Here is a 22,181-nt window from a genome sequence, read left to right on the forward strand (position 1 = left end):
AGAGGAACTACATTTCCCATCGCGAGATGCTGTGACTATCGCGTGACCGGTAGCGAGACTGGGAAAATCTAACATGGCGGCGCTCTGCTGCTAAAATAGAATTAGCTTTATATTTCTAATTAAACCCGAATTTAATGATTAGATAAATTCGATTTTTTTCTTTTCTAAGAAAGATCGGAAATATTATCCAGTGTGGACGACCTCGAACGTTTTATTGACGATCATTTTTATAGCTGCGCGATGGATGAGCCGGCGGCCAGTCGGGATAATCCTTCGAAAAAAAAAAGGAAAAATGACTCGTCAACAGACACGGACGATTTAGCAACCGCCGACGTATCGGTGAGTATGCTGGATTCCATAAATAAAAAACTTGACGTCCTCTGTCTTATCCGCGAGGACGTCAAAGAATTAAAGGCAAGTTTGGAATTCGTTAGCCAACAGGTAAGCGATCTCCAATGCGATAACTCCGAGCTACGCTCCTCTCTCGTCGCTGTCACAGCCGAGTTGGAGACGATTAAAAAGGAAAATAAAATGCTAAAGGAAACGGTCTTAGATGTTCAATCCCGTAGTATGCGGGAAAATCTAATATTCTCAGGTATATCCGAAAATTCTCCAGATAATCCAGAGGGTGAGATAAAAAAATTCATGACATCATCGCTAAAGATCCCACAGGAGACGGTAAATAATATCTCTTTTCACCGTGTACACCGGCTCGGAGCTCGTAAGGGCAATAAGCCCCGTCCTATTATTGCTAAGTTCGAACATTTTAAACATAAAGAATTGGTAAAAAGTAAAGGACGGGAGCTCAAAGGGACATCTTTCGGGATGAATGATCAATTCCCAAGAGAGATAAACGAGCGGCGAAAAGTACTGTTTCCTATCATGAAACAAAATAGACAGGAGGGTAAACGGACTTCGATGGTCGTTGATAAATTATATATCGACGGCCAGCTATTCCGAAACCCAACCTCGACCCCTTGGCTGTTCTAACTGACAATTGGTAGAGCCGAGCATTGTGTGATTATTTGACGTAGGTATATGTATATGTATGTGTATGTATATGTGTATATATGTATATATATGTATATGTATATGTATGTATATGTATGGATAATGGGTTACGAAATAGAATATGAATTTATATTATGCATAGGCTATAAAGTAATAATAATAATAATAATAATAATATAGAAATATATTCTTAAAAAAATAAATTAATAATAATAATAATAATCTCGCTTAGGTCACCATTTACTGGTGTATTGTTATGTTGAATCCCCCACAGATTTCCTTCACACTCACTTCCCCCCACGTTTCTTCACTATTATACTTATCTACTTGCTATCTCTCTCTTTATATAAATTATATAAATTGCCTAATTACTCTTTTGCTATCCTACAATATGTTAATATTAATAAGCAGCTTATATAGATGTATACATAAGACTGAGTCTATATTGCTTGTATGCAGAAATTAGCTCTGGTCTCCTGGAATGTGTGTGGCGCTCGCTCCCAGGCAAAAAGAATAAAAATTTTAGACCATCTCTCAAAATTTAAGGCAGATATTTGTCTCCTACAAGAAACCCACTTACAAAAATCAGAAGAAAAATTATTTATAGATAAAAATTTTAGTCAAGTTTACTCTGCCTCCTATAATAGTAGACAAAGAGGTGTCTCTATACTTATACATAAGAATTTATTCTTTACTCTAAATAATATAGTAACAGATTTAGAGGGCCGATATATTATTATCCAGGTAACTATATTTAATAAAGTATATACAATTGGTAATTTATATGCCCCAAATAATGATGACCCTGATTTTTTCCATGAATTTTTCTCTCGGTTACTCGATTTAGCAACAAATTCTACTATTATTATTGGAGGTGATTTTAACACGGTCTTGAACCCGTTAATAGATCGTTCTAATAATACGATATATACAAGGCGATTACGATCCGCTAAAGTAATAGATGAGTATATGGAGGATTTTGGCCTCAGCGATGGCTGGAGACTTCAAAACCCAACTAAGAAGGAATTTACTTTCTTCTCTGCTGTGCACCGATCATTCTCAAGAATTGATTTTTTCCTTACAAATAATTCTATTGTTGATAAAACTGCTATAAAAATACATTCTATAATTATAAGTGATCATGCACCAGTCTCCCTCACTCTACAAATTGACTCTACCTTTAAACCTCCCCCGATATGGCGTTTTAACATCTCATTACTGAAAGACGTAGAGTTTGATAAAATTATTAGAAGGGAGTGGGCAGATTTTTTGGAAATAAATGACTCTCCAAATATATCTCCATCTCTTCTCTGGGAAGCAGGGAAAGCGGTAATTAGAGGGAAAATTATATCATATTCAACTTATAAAAAGAAACAGGATCAAAAATTAGAAAAATACCTGGAAGATAAAATTAAACAACTAACGGATGAATATGTATTAAACCCAAATAATCAAATATGGATAGAACTACAGAATATAAAAATACAGTTAGATAACATGTTATCTAAAAAGACAGAGTTTATAATACAACAGTTGAGATATAATAATTTTGAACATAATAATAAATCAGGTAAATTCCTGGCAAATCAACTTCAACGGAATCGGGAAAAATCTCTTATAACGGCTATTAAAGATATAAATGGTGAATGCACACAATCACCAGAAGAAATTAACCATATTTTTTATAACTATTATCGAAATCTATACACAGAAATTAATAGACCTAACCCTGAATATATTGAGGAATTCCTAAACAGCTTAAATATACCTCAGTTATCTATTGAACATAAAGATATTCTCGATACCCCGCTTACTATAGATGAGTTGTATCGTGCTTTAGACAGTATGCCTAATGGCAGAGCACCTGGTCCAGACGGCTTTCCGGCTATATTTTTTAAACATTTCTGGTTAATGTTTGCTCCATTATTTCTAAGAGTAGTAACTGAAATTAAAAGTAAAGGTGATATACGTCAAGATATGAATATAGCAGCAATTAAACTTTTATTAAAGCCAGAAAAAGACCCTACCCTCCCGTCAAGTTACCGACCGATATCACTAATTAATACCGATATTAAAATTATCGCTAAGGCCTTGGCATCTCGATTAGAGACGGTAATCTCGACAATTATTCATAGTGATCAAACAGGTTTTATTAAAGGTCGTCATTCTACTAATAATATTAGGAGACTCTTTAACTTGATTAGTATGTCACAGCGGCATGATAAAAAGGCAGTTGTTATTTCGCTGGATGCAGAAAAAGCATTCGATAAAGTTAACTGGTCCTTCCTCTTTGCTGTCTTAAATAAATTCGGCTTCGGGGAGTCATTCATTCAATGGGTCTCAATATTACATGATTCTCCTAAAGCTACAGTTACTACTAATGGGATTACATCACAGAGTTTTACTTTACAAAGGGGAACAAGACAAGGGTGCCCAATTTCTCCTTTATTATTTGCTATATTTATTGAGCCGCTTGCATTAGCTATACGTCAGGATAGACGGATCCAAGGAATCCACTCCGGGACAATAGAACATAAAATTAATCTATATGCCGATGATATATTACTCTATTTAGAAGAACCTGCTATTTCGCTAGGGGAAGCATTTAAATTAATAACTAAATTCTCTCACTTATCAGATTACTCTATTAACTGGACAAAATCAACATTATTACCTATTACAGAAAATTCATGGAATCCTACAAGTCAGGATCCACACTACTCCTTTCCTACAGGTAATTTAAAATACTTAGGTGTTAAAATTTCACCTAAGTTAACTGAATTAACTTCTTTAAATTTTTCACCATTATTGGATAGTATCCGTAGTGACCTGGAACGCTGGAATAATCTTCCGATCTCTTTAATAGGACGGATAGCTACTATAAAAATGAAAGTTTTACCAAAGATTAATTATTTATTTTCAATGATTCCATTTAAACCTACGTCTAACTGGTTCCAATCGCTGGACTCTGCTATCATAAAATTCTATTGGAATAAAAAAAAAGCCAAAATTAGTCTATCTACTCTTCAGGAAAGTAAATCTAAAGGAGGTTTAGAGGCACCAAACTTTATGTACTATTATCTAGCTAATCAACTACAATATCTTGTGCTATGGACACAACCCAACAGAGATACTAACTGTTGGTTGGAATTGGAGCAGAAGGATTGTAATAATCTTAGACTGTCAGATTTACTCTTTATTACAAAATCAATAAGACGACATAATTGTTTTAAAAACCCAATGATAGCCGCCACCCTGACTGCCTGGTGGAAGGCATTAGAAATTACAAACTCCCAATTGGCGCCCTGTGGGCTCTCTCCCATTTGGCATAACCCCGACTTTCAACTTAATAATCAGTCGTTCCATTTAAGCCTATGGGAGCAGAAAGGAATTACACACCTTCATCATCTTTTCTCAGATAATAAGTTTATATCATATACAAACTTGGTCCAGAAATATGAAATAAAAAAGGGAAATTTCTTACATTATCTGCAAGTTAAAAATATGGTTAAGAAACAAATCCCAACACTTCAAGATACGCTCCAACTGCCTGTCTTAGCTAAAGATATTATAAAGCTTTCTCCAACAACAATAAAGAAAATATCAAAAATATATAAGTTATTTTTATACACAAATAAAACGTATTTACCGACTTTAAAATGGGAAAAAGACTTGTCTATAGTTCCGGAACCAGACTTTTGGACCCAAATCTGTGAAAATGTATTTAAAATGACCAAACAGACAAATTTGCAACTTATCCAATATAAGATACTTCATAGAACATATATTACACAATATATGATGAAAAAAATGGGACTCTCTGACTCCGACATTTGTCTCCAGTGCTCACAAAACACTGCCGATACTTATCTTCATGCTTTATGGTCATGTACTCCAGTGCTGCATTTCTGGACTAAAATCTTGGAAAAGCTCGCTGATATATTAAACTGTAGGCTTCCTTTATCTCCAAGACTGTGTTTACTAGGTGACTTAACAATAACTGAGCGACCATGTAAACAATCTCAATCTATATTTATAGCCCTTACTATTGCTAAAAAAATAATCCTTGTCAATTGGAAAAATAAACAATCTCTAAATATCGACCACTGGTTAAACTTACTAATAAATTATATCTCAATGGAAAAAATCTCTGCCTTAAATAAAAATCAAGTATCAAGATTTAAACAAATATGGTCTATGTACATAGAATATTTTAATCTCAATTTGGCAACTTAATCCTGCCAAGATTCTGCCTGTTAACGAGAGCCACCACATCGTTACAACTTCTGTTTTCGCTGCTCCTGTATTTGGTATTTTGTATCTGATTGTTTTTATTTTTATATAGTCAGGAACCTAGTTGCTGCTAGTGGGCTCGAGCATACCACACTATACGACACTATACTCAATAACTCCTTAAGATCTATTTCTAGTGGGCACTAAGCATCAACACTTGGTGTTACTGCATGCTAATTAGTCAATTTTCTTGACGCCGTCCCCTGTGGTCGGGCGGGGGTGGTTCTGCCCCCCCCCCCCCCCCCCCCCGTTGTCTGCTCGGTGGCGGTTGCGTCTTGGCCGCTCCCTGGGCCCCCTGTGGGGTGCGGTGTTGGGGTGCTTCCCCTGGTGCCCGGGGCGGTGCCGTCCCGGCGCGGTCCGCTGCTCCGTGCCCGGCGGCGCGGTTCGGGGTGGGTGGGCCTCCGGTGTGCCCCGTGGTTCCCTCTCCCCTCCCCCTTCCTCCCCCCCGTCGCCTCTCCCTCCTCGCCTCCTCCCGCCCATCCTCCTCTGCCTCCCGGTCCCTTTTCCCTTGTCGCCCTCCCTCCTCCTCTCCCCCCCCGCCTCCTGCCCTGCAGCCGCCCTTTCGCCTTCTTGTCGTCTTCTCCCCGCTTCCCCCGCCCCCCCCCCCCCTTCCCTGTCTGCCCTGCGGCCCCTCCCCCTCCCTCTCCCTGGGCCTGGGGCTCCCTCCCCGGCCCGGGCGTCGGGCTCCGGGGGCCGGGCGAGGGTTTGGGGCCTGCCCCGCTCCGGTATAACTCCTGGTGCCCCGGGCGGGCCCCGGTGGCTGGTGGGCTGTCCGGTAGCCCTGCTGCGCTGGCTGTCCGCCCATTGTGGTGCCGGGTGGATGAGGTGGGGGGCGGCGGGGGGTGGGGGTGCTGGGGGGCGGGCGTGCCACCTACACCCGCCGGGTTGGGTGAGGCCCCGCTGGTCGCTCCTCTTACTCACTTCACTAGCTTGCACTATACACTTTGTAAATATACACATAGGGCACACAACACATTTCTTGGTGGGGTGGGGAAGGGTGGAAACACCGTCTTCACCCTTCAACTCCCCTCCAATTTTAATGCACCTCACGTCCAAGGGGAGGGGTGAGTTGGGGCGGGGAGCCATCAGAGGGGATGGACTGCAGTGCCTGGCAGCGCTGTGGTCCCCCCCATTTGTGTCCCTGCCCCACCACTTTGTCCCTCCATTCCCTTTTTTAATGCACCACACATATACATATTCATTTTTTGGGGGGGGATACGGGTGTGTCGGAGTAGGGGAAATTTTTTCCCTCTGCTCCGACTCACCTGCTCCCAATTTTAATGCACCACACGCACACACTTGTATATACACTGGGTGGGGCCACATTCACGGTGTAAGGGTAGAGCTCGCCAGTCGGCGAGCTGGCGGACTCAGTAACAGGGTTAGGTGTCACTTGTACTCTGGCGTGACGACCGGGGCCTCTCCCCACCGGGCTCGGTGTTCTGGTGTCCCGCCTTCTCCCCTGGTGCTTCCTCCTCTGCTTCCCCCCTCCCGCCGCGGTGCAAATCTCGCGCGGCTGGAGGTGGGGTGGGCACATCTTCCCTCTCTGCGCTGCTGCCCGGTGCCGGTTTCCGGGGGGGGGTGGGGGGTTCTCGCGGGGGGCCGGGTTCGCGGGGGGGGGGGTGGCGGCCGTCGGGGGGGGGCGGCTTGTTTGGGGGGGGGGTGGAGGTATGGGTGGGTGGGGGGTTGGGTGCTGGGGGTCGGGGTGTGTTCGGGGGTTTGGGGGTCGGGGGTGGTGGGGCCTGGGTCGTGGTGGATGGCGGGTTTGGGTGGGGTGCGGGGGGGTCGTGGGGGGATGGGGGCTGGGGACCGGTGGGGCGCTGTGGGGGCCCGCTGGGCCTCGTTCTGCGGCCTTGGGCTCGGGGGTGTGGGCCGGGGCTGGGGCGGGGGTGTTCCGGGTATCTGGGTCGGCTCGCTGACCGGTGTCCGCTCGGGTGGCTTGGGGGTGGCCTTGGTGCTGCCGCGGCCTGGGGATTCCGGGGGGGGTGGGGGGGGGGGGGGTGCTCTCTTTGCTGGACCGCGGTTGACGGCTTCTCTCTTTGGTGGTGGTCCTTATGCATGCCAGATCCGTCGCACCAGCATCTACTGAAACTCAACAGAAGTACCCTCTCCCTCCCACAGCCCCTTGAATCAGTTGGTGCTGGTGTCTGTGGTTCTCACTTTTCTTTATCTATCCTTCCCTCCTTCCTCTCTTTAGTTTTTCCTCTGGTCACTTGAGATCTTAATTTATTAGAAGTATGAGGTTTCTGGGGTTGGCATAAGACTCCGGTTTTGTAACCACGCAGGAGGGGTCTTGTTGGTGCTGGACTTCACTTTGATGGATTGGATGTACTGGCTTCTATTGATCTCACTCTGCCTTATCGATCCTTCCCTCCTTCCTCTCTTTAGTTTTTCCTCTGGGCTCTTGAGATCTCGCTAAATTTGCTGGAATTTAGAGGCTTCCGGGGTTGGCGTAAGACTTTGATTTTGTAATCATGGGGAAGGCAGGAAGTGTTTGGTCGGTGCTGGATGTCACTTTGATTTACCTTTCTTTTCTCTTTATTTCTTTTTTTTCTGACCTTTTCTCTGGTCTCCTGACCATTTAAATCTCACGACTCTGGCAAGATTCTGAAGTACCTGGTTAAGGCGAAGGGTAATGGGATATTTATAAGGTTTTAGGTGAATGAATGAGTATAAATTTATACGTATTTGCACGCACGCACGCAAACGCACGCAAACGCACACACGCAAACGCACGCACGCACGCAAACGCACGCACGCAAACGCACGCACACATACACACACACAAAAAAAAAAAAAAAAAAAAAAAAAAAAAAAAAAAGGAAAAGAGCAATGATGACAAGACGTTGAATCGGTAAGACTACCGAATGAACAATTCTGAGCTCTTCAAAAAAAGAAAAAAAAAAAAAAAAAAAAAAAAAAAAAAAAAAAAAAAAAAAAAAAAGAAAAAAAAAAAAAAAAAAAAAAAAAAAAAAAAAAAAAAAAAAGAAAGAAGACTGATTATCTTCTGTGTTTAATCAAAATAAGACATTTGCCAACATCTGTTTTTACTTTGGAAAACAACGATCAAACCAATAACCCAGTTCAACATCAATACCACCCCCCCCTTTTTTTTTTTTAATCACTATACGAATCTGAAGTACAGAACAAACAATTACTGGTTAACAAACCGTAATCACAGAAAAATGTTTTTGTAATACACTTTAATGCAAAATTAAAATGAATCAGATTAGTTGATTAAACAATTGAATAATCAACAGATTAATTGATTCTAAAAATATTCGATAGTGACAGCACTACACAGCCCTGACACATAATTGTGGCAACACGGTCGACCTGGCAAATTTATCCACTTCAAACCGTGACGGGCGTACTGACGGAAAACAAGCACTGAGTTTCCCCGCCCAAAAAAATCTGTACATCACGCAAATGGTTGTTTTGTAGTGTAAAAGAATTATGGAAAATCCAGTCAGACATACGACATGTGACACCTGATGCCATCTACTCCCGTACTGTTGTGCTGTCCAACAACAATTGTGGGATGTCAGGCGGATGATTGTCGTTTATTTTTTGTTGTTGTGACTGATCTTTTTGTTTGCTTTCTCCATTGTGCGTGGCAGGAAAGTGGATCTCGGTGTTGACCAGGTGCGTTAACGTGAAATGACCAAAACACTCATTTTGTCAGACTGAACACCTAATATCAGTAATAATGTGTGTGTTTAGGTGGAAGATGTGGAGGCTCTGCTCCCTAAAGGAGCCACTGAACTGACCAAACAGCAAATCCGTTACCTGCTCCAGGTCAGTTATTAATAAGAACCACGTGTTGAGATCAGCGTCGAGCAAAATGTCAACAAGTGTGTATGTTTGCTCACGTGTAGACTCGCCTGACTGCGGATAAGAGCATGCGTCTGCTGCTGTCCACCTTCAGCAGCCTGAGAGAGGAACTCCTCCACATGTCCGACGACCTGCGGGTAAGACCGACAACACTTCAGCACTCACTTCTAATACGCAAGTTAGGTTGAAACGTGTGTGGGTGCGTGTTCCAGCGCCTGGAGACCGAGAAGGAGGCGCTGGAGCGAGATCTGGCCTTCAAAGTGGATCAGGCTCGCCAGTACGACAGCCTCTTGGAAGAGGTTCGCGAAAACAACAGACAGCTTCAGGTAAGAAAATTAACCGCAAAATGTGTTTCCACTAGGGTTGTCGGGCGATTAAAATGTTTAATCGCAATTAATCGCTAGTAATGTAATGATAAGTGCGATATCGTAATATTAAAACTACCACAATATCGTCGTGGTCGTCAAACTTGAGTTGAGTTGAGTTGAGTCAGGTTGACGGTATTAAATGCAACACATCTGTTAAAAAAAAAAAAGTTAGGTTGATTTCCATTTGTGCAGTTCGAGCACCCTCTGGTGGCTAGCTTTTTTGTGTTTGATATATTTATTGATTTTTTTTTAAATACACACACACACAAAAATACAAAAAATGTACACAAATTAAAACCCACCCAAACAAACATACCCATCACTGTCAAACAGAATTAGAAACTCAAGTCAATATAGATTTAAGACCTTTAACAATTGACAATTGAGTCAGCCAGAATAGATTAGACCAAAAAAGGAAATACAAAGAAAATTAAAAATGGTGGCTAGTTTTTTTAGTGCAGTTTAATTTTCATTAGGGATGTTTTGGCCCTTCTATGTTTAAAATGTACACTAATTGTCAGATGAATTGGGAATGTAATATGCCTGTGAAACAAGTCAATATATGGAGGAACTATGTGTGCGTGCATGAACAACATAACAATAATAACATAATTATAATAATAAAACATAATAGAATTTTGCTGTTATGCACAAAATTGTGCCTTTTTTTTTTTTTTTTTTTTTTTTTAAATACACAATCTGTGACCTTTTTTAAATATCGGCAACCTCCCCACAATATATCGTGATAATTATCGTATCGTGAGCTTTATATCGCGCTAATATCGTATCGCGACATTTGGATATCTTTACATCCCTATTAATCGCATGACTTCAATATTTAACTCACGATTAATCACAAATTTTATGTCTGTTACTCTGTTCTAAATGTTTCGTATTCTTGTTAACATAAAAGTGGAAGAAAATGTTAAACTAATAGAAATATGGCTGCATCTTTTAGTCATTGCTACAGTAATTTCATAATTCATAAAATTGAGTTAAAATTAAAAAGATGTACTGTACTGTAAAAAACGAGTGTGATATTGATTTGTGTCTGTCATTTTTTTCCTGCCACTAGATGGCATAATTGCATTTGCAAGACGTTGGTAACAGTTCAGTGCATTTTTCTTTTCATGTTAAGAGCTATCGAATCTTTAACATGAAGTAACTTGTACAATTCTGCACATTTTATAAATTGTAAAATACAACTTGACCCCAGTCTCCACAAATATATACATTGGAATTCCCCCAGTACAGGCTGGGGTGGTCATTAATCGCATGTTGAAAAATTGTAGCGTTAACTTTAAATTAACCTCAACATTAACGCACTAATTTTTACACCCCTAGTTAACAGTCCACAATACATTCTGGTACAGTTTGAAAGGGTATATCCTGACCGCTATGAGAGTAGATTATGATCTTGAGTAACCCATTATGCAAAAGTCTCATCTCCCGATTAACCATTTTGTGCACCAGGTGTCTCTGAAAGAAACCACCGCCTCCCAGCGCTCCTTGGAGAGCCAGCTGATGAGCGCCCGCAACACCGACTCTAGCCGCGACTTCCGAATGCGAGAGCTGGAAGGACGCATCAGAGCTCTGGAGAAGGAGAACGAGATACTCCGACAGAAAGTAGCCGACCACCCTCTCTCCCGTTCTCAGTAAATACCTTCTCACTTTTGTCTCAAAGTATCTGAACATGTTCGTCTTTCCGCCCTCACCTTGCAGCAATTAGGCCAATCCAACAGCAGCACGCTGCACATCAAGACCGAGGAGCTGTCGCGGCAGTTCAACGAGCAGCTCGGGACCATGAGACAGGAGAAGGACCAAGAGATCCAGCGGCTGCGGGTGAATGGACCAGCATTGGGACACAGCAAATCCCTATTTCATATTTGTTTACATTGTATATGTAAGACGCAAACTGTTCAACCAAACCAATATAATTTCATCTGATCAACGTCTGCTAATGCTAAATCATAAAGCAAAATGCCATGGACAGGTTATAGCAAGTGCGCAAACAGTTCAAGGTACATTGTATTGATACTAGGGATGCAACGATAACAGCAATATTGTGATATTGCGATATTAAAACTGCCACAATGTATCGTCGTTGATATTAAAAGCGGAACATTTGTTAAAAAAAAAAAGTCAGGTTGATATCCATTTGTGCAGTTCTAGCACCTTCTGGTGGTTAGTTCAGTGCAGTTTAATTTTCTCAAGGCATGTTTTGGCCCTTCTATGTTTAAATACATGCTAATGGTCTGGTAATTATCTGGTGTTGTTTGGATATCGTTCCATCCCTAATTGAAACTGGGAAAGGGAACACTCACCCTTGTCTGTGCTTCTCTCTCCTCCCAGACTCAGATTACGAGGCTCCAGACAGAGGTCACCACCGAGAGGTCGGCGTCTGCATCGGAGAAGACCCTCCAGTTGAAGATCTCGGAGCTGCTCGCCATGCTGGAGCAGCGGCAGACCACCATCTCCAGACAGGAGGAGGTCTGGAACTAACAGCACAAACGCTCATGTAGCATTACTAACGTTTTTAGGAAGTAACGCAACCCCTTCAACAAACCCGTCCGAAAGAAAGAGCAGACTCTTTCCTTTCACCAGGAAAAAGTTACTATCAGTAGAAAACTAGGAATCATTATCGTGGTTTACAAACAAGCTGGCCGATACACTCTTCTACGATTAGCCTTTGAAAAACAGAGACAGTATTTGTGAATTCCTTGGTTTAAAAAAAAACAACAACCCTGATTAGAGTTTTCCACTGACCACTGTCTTCAGTGTACTGGCTACTAATTGTTACATTCTTGACCTGCCTGTAGGAGATCCGGAGGCTGATGATGGACAGAACCAGAAACGACAGCTCCAAGACTACCAAGACTATCATCACCAAAAGGTACCTAACATGATAAAGACAGTAGGGGAGGAGAGGAAATCACACACGACTGCTCATTCGTCGCAACAACCCAACTGTGTGATTTCTGGTCTTTTACATCACTGCAGATACAGGAACCAGTACCCCCTCCTCGGCCTGCTGAGTGACGATTACCAGGTGACATCGCCTGTCGGTGAAGACAAGACCATCGTCATTGAAAGATCCGGAGAGATTATTAGACGGGTATGTAACGGAATGGGACTTGACAACTATAGCATTAGCAAAATGCTAAATGTTTATATGGTCTCGCTATGTTGCAAATTGCAATTTTTCACCTTTCGCAGGTGTGTCTTGAATGTGTCTCCCCTGCAATTGACTGGAGATACATTACAGACCCACTTGTGTTCACCTTTATCAAATAAACTGGCGCCTCTTGGTGGCCAAAAAGTATTACAGCAGGCAATTCTCTCCATACACTTATGAATGAAAACACTGCTTCTGTTCAACAGGAATGAGGGAACAAGAACAACATGGAGATAACCCATCCTGTCCACTCCAAGCATCTGATGTCTTATTTTTATACTAATACAACAATTCCGAAAATATTTTATTGCATTGACCAATTCTGAGCAAACACTGCCTGGCTTTTGCAGTAGCTCGTTGATGTTTCCACACAAAGCCAGGTGAATTTGTCGCTGTAAATATTTAAATATATATATTTGTGAGACGGTTTAGAGAAATGGGGAGCTTTGCTTTGCTGTCCGACGCTTGTATTTAATCATTTTTATCTGAGGGTGGTATGAAGGGGAGGTGCATGAATTGAGGTGCTTATGGTTATGGAGTTTTAAGATGGTTTTTAAAGCACAATATGATGTCGACTTATTTCTTTGTGTGTTTGTATTGAACCCTTTTAGTCCACTGGAAGCTGATCTCCAGCCTGTATAGCATGGACGCTAACTCATTAGCAATAAAACCTCCATGCAAAAAAACTTTCTAAAATTTTGACTGCTCATTCCCGGTTTGTATAATGTTTCCAAAGGTGGAAACGATGCTACATGCTAACAGTAGGCTAAGCTAAATTAACTGGTTGTAGCTTTAGTCAGTCTGGAACTATATCTGTTTTCACTTGTCTGTAATTTGTTTTGGATGGATACGTCCATCCGCTGTTGTGTTTGGGATTAAACAAAACATAACTGTCTTTCAGTGTCTGTTTTTTGTTTGTTTGTTTGTTTGTTTTTGCACTGTTGTGATTTAGACAACAGATGGCGCCATTTCCTCTGAGTCAGGCAGTGGAGCGTGGAATGAGGTCATGGCAGCTCTGTAGGGCTTGTTGGCTGCCCCATGATCCATCGACTGCTTGTCACTACCCCCCGACGTTCTCCTACAAATGAAAGCCATCCCGACTGGCTCCAAATGTGCACAATAGAAAGCAACGTAAAAAGTGAAGCTCTACCACACAGAGCTAAATTTTATGTTATCCTTTCCCACCCTCGTCTCACACGTTCATGGACCCAATCGATTATGCAGGCCGTTGGACGGTATGTAGGCCTTGTGAATTAATTATGAGGCATGACAGTGGAAGAGGGGGGGGGGGGAACAAAAACAACAACAAAAAAACAGCAACTGCTTACAAACAAATTTCAGCTATGAGATGGCACAAAAAAGGTCAAACTGCACAATGTGTTTTGTGTTCCACTAAGGATTCATTAAAGGTGCTAATGTGTTATTGACATGAGATATGTAATATTAGGACCCGTAGCTACAAATTCCAAAAGCAAATGCACAATGCTAACATAAGTGTTGACGTTCCACACCCTCCACTTTGCCCTCAGTCTCTTGTGTGTTCTTTCTAAAAAGAAAAATCAATATAATTGTAGTTGTTTTTGGTGCATTTCGTTCCAACTGGAGTGGTCAGTGCGGCATGATTTTTGCAGTTTGCCTCAGCACTGTGGAAAAGCATCATCATTGTACCACTTAAGTTATCCTGCACAAACCAGGAAGTAGCCTGGTACCTCAAATTTAATCCACAATATTAACGATCAATTCACTGGTTAGCATGATTAGTAGGGGTGTGAATTGCCTAGTACCTGACGATTCGATTCGTATCACGATTCACAGGTCACGATTCGATTCGATACCGATTAATCCCGATACGAATTTATAAGTCGATTGTTGCGATTTTTTTTCATTCAAATTTAGAAAATACTAATCAGTAAGCTTGTAGAGTGTAAGATTTATATGAAAATGTATTATTTATTTATCTGAAATTTCAGTCTTATAGAGGTTGTAATCTGTTTCATGTTTGAACAGCATTAAAATAAAATATTAAGGCTTAATGTTCCGTTCATATAACATTCTTCCATGCTCAAGGTGTGAATCCTAACCTGAAGTCAGACGTTTTGTTGAAAATGGAAGTTTAAAAATCGATTCACACACACACACACACAAAAAAAAAAAGGCAGTGATGATAAGACGTTGAATCGGTAAGACTACCGAATGAACAATTCTGAGCTCTTTAAAAAAAAAAAAAAAAAAAAAAAATCGATTTTTTTTTAAATTGAATCGATTCGAGAATCGCGCGATGTAGTATCGCGATATATCACCGAATCGATTTTTTTTAACGCCCCTAATGATTAGCACTGATTAGCTGATCATGTCCACCTTTAGCATTAACTTAACTAATCTAATGGTGACTTTTTCCAGAGTTCAGTACAGTAAATCCCCTTTTTAATGACTGAATACCCTTTACTTTAACTCCCATACCATTCAACCATTTCACTCATCTCAGCCACATGCAATTTCTTCTGTGTCGGATGCATCCATGTACACCCACTCTGCCTCTGAGAGGCCCGGGGGGATTTTAGTGCAATGGAGGCAGGAAGAGAAACTGCATCGTCCAGATCAAAAGCGTTATTAGCCATAATCAATGTCGCCCGCATTATTATTATAATCCCTTCCCCCACCATACCCTCCATACACACTCTCCTTTAATCAGATCAATAAGGATTTATTGGCCTTGATGGGGAGAGGGGGGGGGGGTTCAAAGAACACAGAATTGTTCACAACTCCTCTTCTCAACAAAGTTAAATATATATTTTATAAATAATTTAGCTTCCGCCTTTTTATTATTATTATTATTATTATTATTATTATTATTTTAACATTATGAACACTACTGTGTATTGTGCTACTTCTGCATTCCAATGGTTGTCATTGTGTTTTTATTTGGAGAATTATAGAAATCTTTAAGCTGGAACTTTGAGAAAAAGTTTGAGAACATACATTAGGCTACGTCTCAAATTCATTTGAGTAGACAAGGGTCAAATTTGATCCAGAACAGCCTCAGTGCACTTGTAGAAATAAATGACATTTTCAAATATTGTATATTTGGCTCTTTTTGTCCCCTTCTTCTAATTTCAGGGTGAAGAAAAAATATGATATTGAGTATACTGCTTTCTTAATACTGTCAATTTATGTATGTATTTAATGGTTGAAAGCTCCGTTAAAGGTAACTTGTGTATTGTCACCATTTTGACCCACCCTCCCCCGTCCAAAGCCTGCCAGGCCTATCGACCCCCTTTTACACAGAAAGCATGCCCCACATGCCCGAGGGGGGTCTACAGCCCGGTGGTGACCGGTCTAGAAAATACGACTTTGACATCTTTAGTTGCTAACATATACGCCGCCATTTTATATACTGTATATATTTTTTGTAATTTTGAAATGACCCCCTCAGTTGAAGTCAACACAGTACATGATGCACGGAAACGTGTTTTGTTGTTTTAAGTGATTTTAACCACATACCGTAGAACGTTAAAACAAACAAGTTAAAAAGTCGATTAACTCACCAACATCGTGTTTGCCACTGACCTTAAGTGTTTGCTGACGTAACGTTATCTCTACAGGGGGCGGGGGGCCTCGCAGGTGTGCTCAAAAGCAACACTTCCGTTTTTGACAGTGCCCCTTCAAAATAAAATCGCACTTACAAACTTTAGTAATACTGTATTTGTTTTACTAAAAAACAAAAAATACTTGTCACGCATATTACACTTCATGGTCTAGTGTTAATAAGAAACAGAATTTAAAAAAGAAAAGTACTTCAAAGAAAAATCAGATCTTCGTGTTTCTACATCAGTTTTGAGTTTTCTCTCTCTCACATTTTTTTTTCTTTCTACAAAATTAGAATATGTATACAGTAAAGCTCTGTATGTGCGTAAGTTTACCAACTTTGTCAGAAACAAACAACTTTCTTTGTTACCCCTTCAAAATAAATCTGCTGGCACAGATTCGCATCATTTTAATGTTTTGGATTCACCTGTTACGAAGTACTGTAGCATGTTATTTAAAAATTATCAACAGATATGTGGGTTACGGATGTGTTTACATTTGTTATACTTCATCAAATTCAAAGAAAATCTCTTTTTACAATGGCCCTTATAATAATATTGACTATGTAGACTGTAAATGATTTTAATGTGTAACTTTCTTTAAATGTAACATCCATCTATTCTCTTATTATTTACTATTATTATTATTATTATGATTATTATGATTATTATTATTGTATTATCACAGTGGGCTATCACACCTAATTTGGGGTGATCAGAGTCAAACTACACAATAGCATTATTTTTTAACCATTTTAATTTTACCAGATTTTCTTAATGAATTTAGTTTTGTTTTTGATGCTTAATTTGATTTTATTCATTATAATCACTCAAAGTGATGTCAGTACAGCATACATGTAAACATACAAAGGCAAGGCACTGTGATGCCAAAAGGCATGCTACAGACATCAGTGATGTCACACCTTAAAAGAAAATGACCACTTTTTATGTTGTGTTTCTTTGATCATGTGCGTGTGTGTGCAACCAGGCCGCTTCAGCTTTATTTCTTAGAATGTTTGTACACACAATCACATCAAAATGCTTTCCACTTCAAGAGAGAAAGTGGTACGGACAAAGATGGACAGCTCCCCCAGTGAAACCACCTACAGCCTGTGCCCGGGAGCCAGGTTTCAATCGGCAGTCACCGACTACAAGGTGCTCTCCGTTATGGGTGAGGGTACCTTTGGCAAAGTGGCCAAATGTCGCAAGATGGACACCAACAAGACGGTGGCGGTGAAGATGATCAGGGACCAGGGAAACTTTGCTGTGCAGGCCAGGTTTGAGGTTAGAACACAACACTTAAAAAAAAAAATCATGAAAATACTGTACTGTACTTGAATGAAGGGTGAAATTTGAGAACCAATACTCTAATGTGTACAGATTGAGGCACTACAGAAAATCCAAATGCTGGAAAACTACACGAGTCACCTGGTCCAATGGATGAGCACTTTCAGGTACATGGGCTACATTTGCTTGGAATTTGAATACCTGGATAAGAGTCTCTTCGACTTCATGAAGGAGCGACAATTCAAGCCTCTTCAAGTCAAGGAGATCCGACCCATCGTCCACCAGGTACGTTGAGTTCAGCCAGTGATGTTACAATCAATGGATTTAAAGTCAACGTACTGTGTATGGGCTTTCTTTTTTCCACAATGTAAAAGAACTCCCAGCTGTCTTACTAATATGTATGTGACAAATTTTGGTCAGTAACCCAAGGATCAACTAAAGCATATACAAACTTTTTCTTTTCTTGCTGAAACTAGCCCGTATTAAGGCAGCAACTTGGGGTGTTCCGACTAGGCGAGTGGCTACTTCCTGGAAGCAAGAGCTTAGAGTGTGGAACTTTACACCCCGTAATTTCTTTTATTTCTGAAATATCTTGTTTTGAGGGTGAGGTCCTGTCTTAGGCAAGTGAGTGACGGAAACTCCGATATTATGACATACACTTCTGAGCATGTGGCTATTTGTATACTGACTGTCAGAAAAAAAGAAAGACAAAATAAAATTCAATTTTCTCAAATGTGCCTTCTTTTAACCCACTTTCTGTTAGCTCGCCAGGGCTCTGGAACACCTCAAGTGTGGACGGATGATCCACGCCGACCTCAAGTTGGAAAACATCATGTTCATCAACCACCGGCAGCAGCCCTACCGTGTCAAAGTCATCGACTTTGGCCTGACACACGACGTCGCAGATGCTAGACCGGGTTCATACATTCAGAGTCGCCCCTACCGGTATTTTACTGGTTGTGTGAGAGATTTTTCCATTGGTGTCCGTGGGAGCCAACTTGACATTGTTGACCCTCTCTCAGGTCTCCGGAGATCTTGGTGGGGGCGCCGTACAATGAGGCAATTGACATTTGGTCCATGGGCTGTGTGACTGCTTTTTTGTACATGGGTACGCTGATTTTCCCTGGCAAGAATGACTACGAAATGGTAAATATCCAGTATGGTAAAATGGTCAAATATTATTGAAGGCTTGGGAAAGGGCTGAGCAAATTGTTAGGGTTACAGTTGGCGGGGTAATAGTTAGATTATGGGAACTTGGAACTTTAAAATCAAAGGTCTCCATGGAGACTTTGTTGTGTTGTCTCTTCAGGTAAGGTCTATCACAGAGACTCAAGGAGCTTTTCCAGACAGCCTTCTGGTCTCTGGCAAAAAGACGAAAAACTTTTTCCACAAGGAAAGTGAAACCAGCATGTGGAGCCTTAAGGTACACTCCCTCCCATGTTGTTGCTGGTGGAACTGAACTAATCTCGAGTTCTGTTCAAAAGTGTTGCTTTCTTACAAATGGTGAGAAAGCCAATCGTTCCAAACTATCCCTATGCTTCTCCCAAGAGACGGGAGTAAGTCCCATTTGTGCAAGTCAAAAGTCGGTCTCAAGACAGCCTTCAGATTTCAAGCTAGTAAAAGTCAAGTCGAGTGTCTCTTATTTTCAAGTTGCAGATTTTCAAGACTTGTAAAGTCATATTTCAGGTCAAAGACTAGTCAAGTCTCATGAATACCATGTCAAAGTCAAATCTAACATCAAAAGCATCTCTCTCCAGACATCGGAAACTTATCACAAAGAAACCGGAATAGCAGTCAGGACGCCCAAGACGGTGAAGTTGAGCTCTCTTGACCACCTTCTGCAAGTATGACCTAAAACAGGGTTCACCAATTCCGGTCCTCGAGGTCTAGACTCCTGCAGGTTTTAGATGTTTCCGCCTACCAACACACCTGATACTAAAGATCAGGATCATTATCAGGCATTCTGATGAGCTGATTATATGAATCAGGTGTGCTAGTGGGCAGAAACATCAAAACCTGCAGGACTCCGGACCTCGAGGACTGGAATTGATGAGCCATGACCTAAAAGTATCTAAAGAGAATCTTGATGAGGTTCTCATGAGTTTTGTTTTCCAGCTCCAGCAGTTCCAGTGGTGTTACACCAAACACCCCCTGGACCAGGTCGTGTACGCGTCCGATAAGCTGATGTTTGTGGACATGCTGAAGGGGATGTTCCACATGGATGCGTCCCTACGGGTGACGCCCCGCCAGGTTCTGGAGCATGAGTTCGTCAGCATGAGCCACCTATGGCCTCACTTTTCCATCAGCCCCCAGTAAGAACCTGAAAAACTTTTTAAATCAGTTTATCGGTTTCTCCTGGCTAATGAAAAGATTATTCGTTTCACAGTGTTAGGTTTTGCTGCAGGATAATGGCTGTCTGTGATAGCAAAGATCCTCGTGGTAAAAAGACAAAAGTCTTACCGCAGAATCCGGCCAGCCGTGACGGCAAGAAAAAACAGTCGGGGCAGAAGAAGAAAGTTAAGGGTGGTGGGAAGGAACAAGCGGGTCGTCTTCCCAAAAAGCGAAAGACCGCAGATGCAGGGCGTCAGCCCAGGTAGGCTCAACTAGAAGGACCGTCATCAAGATCGAACCCCTAACTTTGCAATTATCTTTTTCCAGGCGTCTGGCGGACTCTGTGCAACCAGTTCAACCTCCCTCCAAGGTCCCCAAGAATGCAAGGCAGCGTCTGGACATTCATGCAGCATCTGAAACTAAATCAAGGCCGTGGCTAAGGAAGGACACGAGGAGGGTTGAAGCACTCAAACGTCCACGCTAACCTACCCTAATTGTAACCCCTCTGAAATGGAATCAAAGTTGTGGTTGAGGATGGACATGAGGATGCTTCTGGAACCGGAGTAGAACAGGATCTCAAAACAGCATCCTTAAACTTAACCTCCCCTAAACCTAACCCTAATCGGAACACTACCCCACAATCATAAAATACAAACCTTCCGAACCAGGATGGAGCTCAGGAAAGACACCAGGATGATTCAGGCATAGGAACAAGAACATCCCAACCATTCGTTATACGCTTACCCCGGCCTAACCCTTGCATCCAACCTATTTTTATTAACCACTCTTTTCTTTTTTTCCCCCCAAAATAAAACACTATCATGGATTGTCATTGATTATGTAATCACGCAGTGTATCCTGTGTTACTCATGAAAACAGTGACAGGATTTCAAAATAAAGGCCAATCTTCCTTATATTGTGACCGTGTCTGTATTTTCACACCCGTCATCCTTCCTGACGAGCAAGGCAAGAAGAGTGCACTGGCGCTCGCTCATTAATAAAACTTTTATTCTCAGTCAGGAAATGCATTCGAGTCCCGGTGGCTGGAGCTCCTCTCAGACACAGGAAATGGCCGCTTGGCCAACAGCCAATCATGCTATTTCAAGGGGGAGGGAGGGGGTGCTTCATCCGGGGCCAATCAAGCCGGGCCTGGTCACTTAATGGATCCGTGTCTCGACTCATCTGCGCACCCACATATCAGCGGCAATTAGAGGGCCCGTGGGTGTGACCGTAGAAGCAGCTGGCTAAGGGTGGGGGACCTGCTACGGAACGGATGCACAAACGTGTTGGAATCCATTTCAAAACTGACATTTTGATAACAATGTTGAGAATATGTTGAGAATTATTATTTTTTTACCTGCCTGTTCTCAAGAAATGGCAGACTATCGTCCTATAACATCACTTTGAGGTGTACCTGCTTCAAACTGTATCGTCACTCCCAGTTATTTACTATAAACTGACACATAAAACAGGAGAATTAAACATCCTGCATTTATCATTTAATCCAGGTGTCAGCAACCTTTACTGTTAAAAGAGCCATTTTAGGCCGAATAAATAACAGAAAAATATGTCTGGAGCCGTATGACCTTTGAATATTTTGATGAACAAAGTAGTATGGACATATTACGGTAATTTATTGCCTCCTTTCTTCCCTTTTTTGGACATTTTATAGCTATTTGTTGACATTTTTGTTATGCCTTTTTTTTTTTGCTATCAATTTTCTGAAATTTTGTGGACATTTTATGGTCATTTTGGGGATTGTTTTGTTTTTGTATATTTTATGGTTAACTTTTTGAACGTCTTCTTTTCTGCTTTTTAAAAATACATTTTCTGACTTTTTGGGCCATTTTATGTACATTATATATGCTACATTTATGCTCTTTTTGGACAATTTATGGTTACTTTTTGGACATTTTTAGGTATTAAAAAAAAATCATCGACCTTTCGTCTCTGAAAACTTCCAAATCTGGACTGACATTTTTTTAATATTAAAATGTTCTTTTTTATAATAAAGTCAATTAGAAGAATATTTGATATAATAAAATGTTACAAAATATATTGTGTACTTTAAAAAAAAATTTTTTAAGAGCTCCACAGGGAGCCAAAGGAGAGGGACTAAAGAGCCACGTGCGGTCGCAGGTTGCAGAGCCCTGATTTAAATGTGGATTCAATGATGTTCTCGAAAAGTGGAAGCCAAACATCTGTTTGTCATGTTTAAAAACCTGCGCATGCGGAAGACGATCCTACCAGCCCTCCTGCTCGTTTGGGGCAAATGCCTCTCAAATGACGCTAACATCC

At 41.2% G+C, this 22,181-nt stretch overlaps 3 protein-coding genes across 7 annotated transcripts in view; 2 read left to right on the top strand and 1 right to left on the bottom strand.

Moving 5' to 3' along the window:
- The window catches only part of pof1b (POF1B actin binding protein), a 25,931-nt gene extending 12,355 nt beyond the window's left edge, over nucleotides 1-13,576 (top strand). For both annotated transcript variants that reach the window (XM_077505871.1, XM_077505872.1), the window contains 10 exons: nucleotides 8,925-8,949; nucleotides 9,028-9,102; nucleotides 9,183-9,275; nucleotides 9,351-9,464; nucleotides 10,980-11,132; nucleotides 11,229-11,348; nucleotides 11,859-11,996; nucleotides 12,326-12,399; nucleotides 12,507-12,621; nucleotides 12,888-13,576. In XM_077505871.1, coding sequence (XP_077361997.1) covers nucleotides 8,925-8,949; nucleotides 9,028-9,102; nucleotides 9,183-9,275; nucleotides 9,351-9,464; nucleotides 10,980-11,132; nucleotides 11,229-11,348; nucleotides 11,859-11,996; nucleotides 12,326-12,399; nucleotides 12,507-12,621; nucleotides 12,888-12,893 — 913 coding nt within the window. In that variant the 3' untranslated portion in view covers nucleotides 12,894-13,576. The remainder of the gene's footprint in view (nucleotides 1-8,924; nucleotides 8,950-9,027; nucleotides 9,103-9,182; nucleotides 9,276-9,350; nucleotides 9,465-10,979; nucleotides 11,133-11,228; nucleotides 11,349-11,858; nucleotides 11,997-12,325; nucleotides 12,400-12,506; nucleotides 12,622-12,887) is intronic.
- A 3,631-nt stretch (nucleotides 13,577-17,207) lies between these two features.
- On the top strand, nucleotides 17,208-20,797 carry LOC144006825 (homeodomain-interacting protein kinase 2-like). 2 transcript variants are annotated; one of them, XM_077505873.1, is made up of 9 exons: nucleotides 17,208-17,549; nucleotides 17,646-17,837; nucleotides 18,316-18,497; nucleotides 18,575-18,698; nucleotides 18,862-18,975; nucleotides 19,310-19,396; nucleotides 19,668-19,864; nucleotides 19,939-20,145; nucleotides 20,211-20,797. In XM_077505873.1, the coding sequence occupies exons 1-9, from the start codon at nucleotides 17,304-17,306 to the stop codon at nucleotides 20,365-20,367; spliced, it is 1,506 nt and encodes a 501-aa protein (XP_077361999.1). In that variant the 5' UTR covers nucleotides 17,208-17,303; the 3' UTR covers nucleotides 20,368-20,797. The 2 variants fall into 2 exon arrangements, with proteins under 2 accessions (XP_077361999.1, XP_077362000.1); XM_077505874.1 differs by lacking the exon at nucleotides 18,862-18,975 and having other exon boundaries at nucleotides 17,209-17,549.
- A 107-nt stretch (nucleotides 20,798-20,904) lies between these two features.
- LOC144006830 (uncharacterized) overlaps nucleotides 20,905-22,181 on the bottom strand; it is a 61,636-nt gene continuing 60,359 nt past the window's right edge. Inside the window, exons 6-7 of one of the 3 annotated variants that reach the window (XM_077505880.1) lie at nucleotides 21,241-21,339; nucleotides 20,905-21,145 (exon numbers count right to left, since the gene is read on the bottom strand). Coding sequence is in view for 1 of the 3 variants with exons in the window: in XM_077505883.1 (XP_077362009.1) it covers nucleotides 21,091-21,145 (55 nt within the window). In the remaining 2 variants the exon portion in view is untranslated. The remainder of the gene's footprint in view (nucleotides 21,146-21,240; nucleotides 21,340-22,181) is intronic. The other 2 variants (XM_077505881.1, XM_077505883.1) reach the window with 2 other exon arrangements.

The sequence above is a fragment of the Festucalex cinctus genome, chromosome 18 (assembly GCF_051991245.1).
Source record: "Festucalex cinctus isolate MCC-2025b chromosome 18, RoL_Fcin_1.0, whole genome shotgun sequence".
NCBI classification, from domain to species: domain Eukaryota; kingdom Metazoa; phylum Chordata; class Actinopteri; order Syngnathiformes; family Syngnathidae; genus Festucalex; species Festucalex cinctus.

Coding starts and splice junctions, on each gene's coding strand:
- LOC144006825 (XM_077505873.1), top strand. CDS start 17,304: ATGCTTTCCACTTCAAGAGAGAAAGTGGTACGGACAAAGATGGACAGC. Junction 19,865..19,938: donor CACTTTTCCATCAGCCCCCA/GTAAGAACCTGA, acceptor TTCGTTTCACAG/TGTTAGGTTTTGCTGCAGGA. Junction 20,146..20,210: donor GATGCAGGGCGTCAGCCCAG/GTAGGCTCAACT, acceptor ATCTTTTTCCAG/GCGTCTGGCGGACTCTGTGC.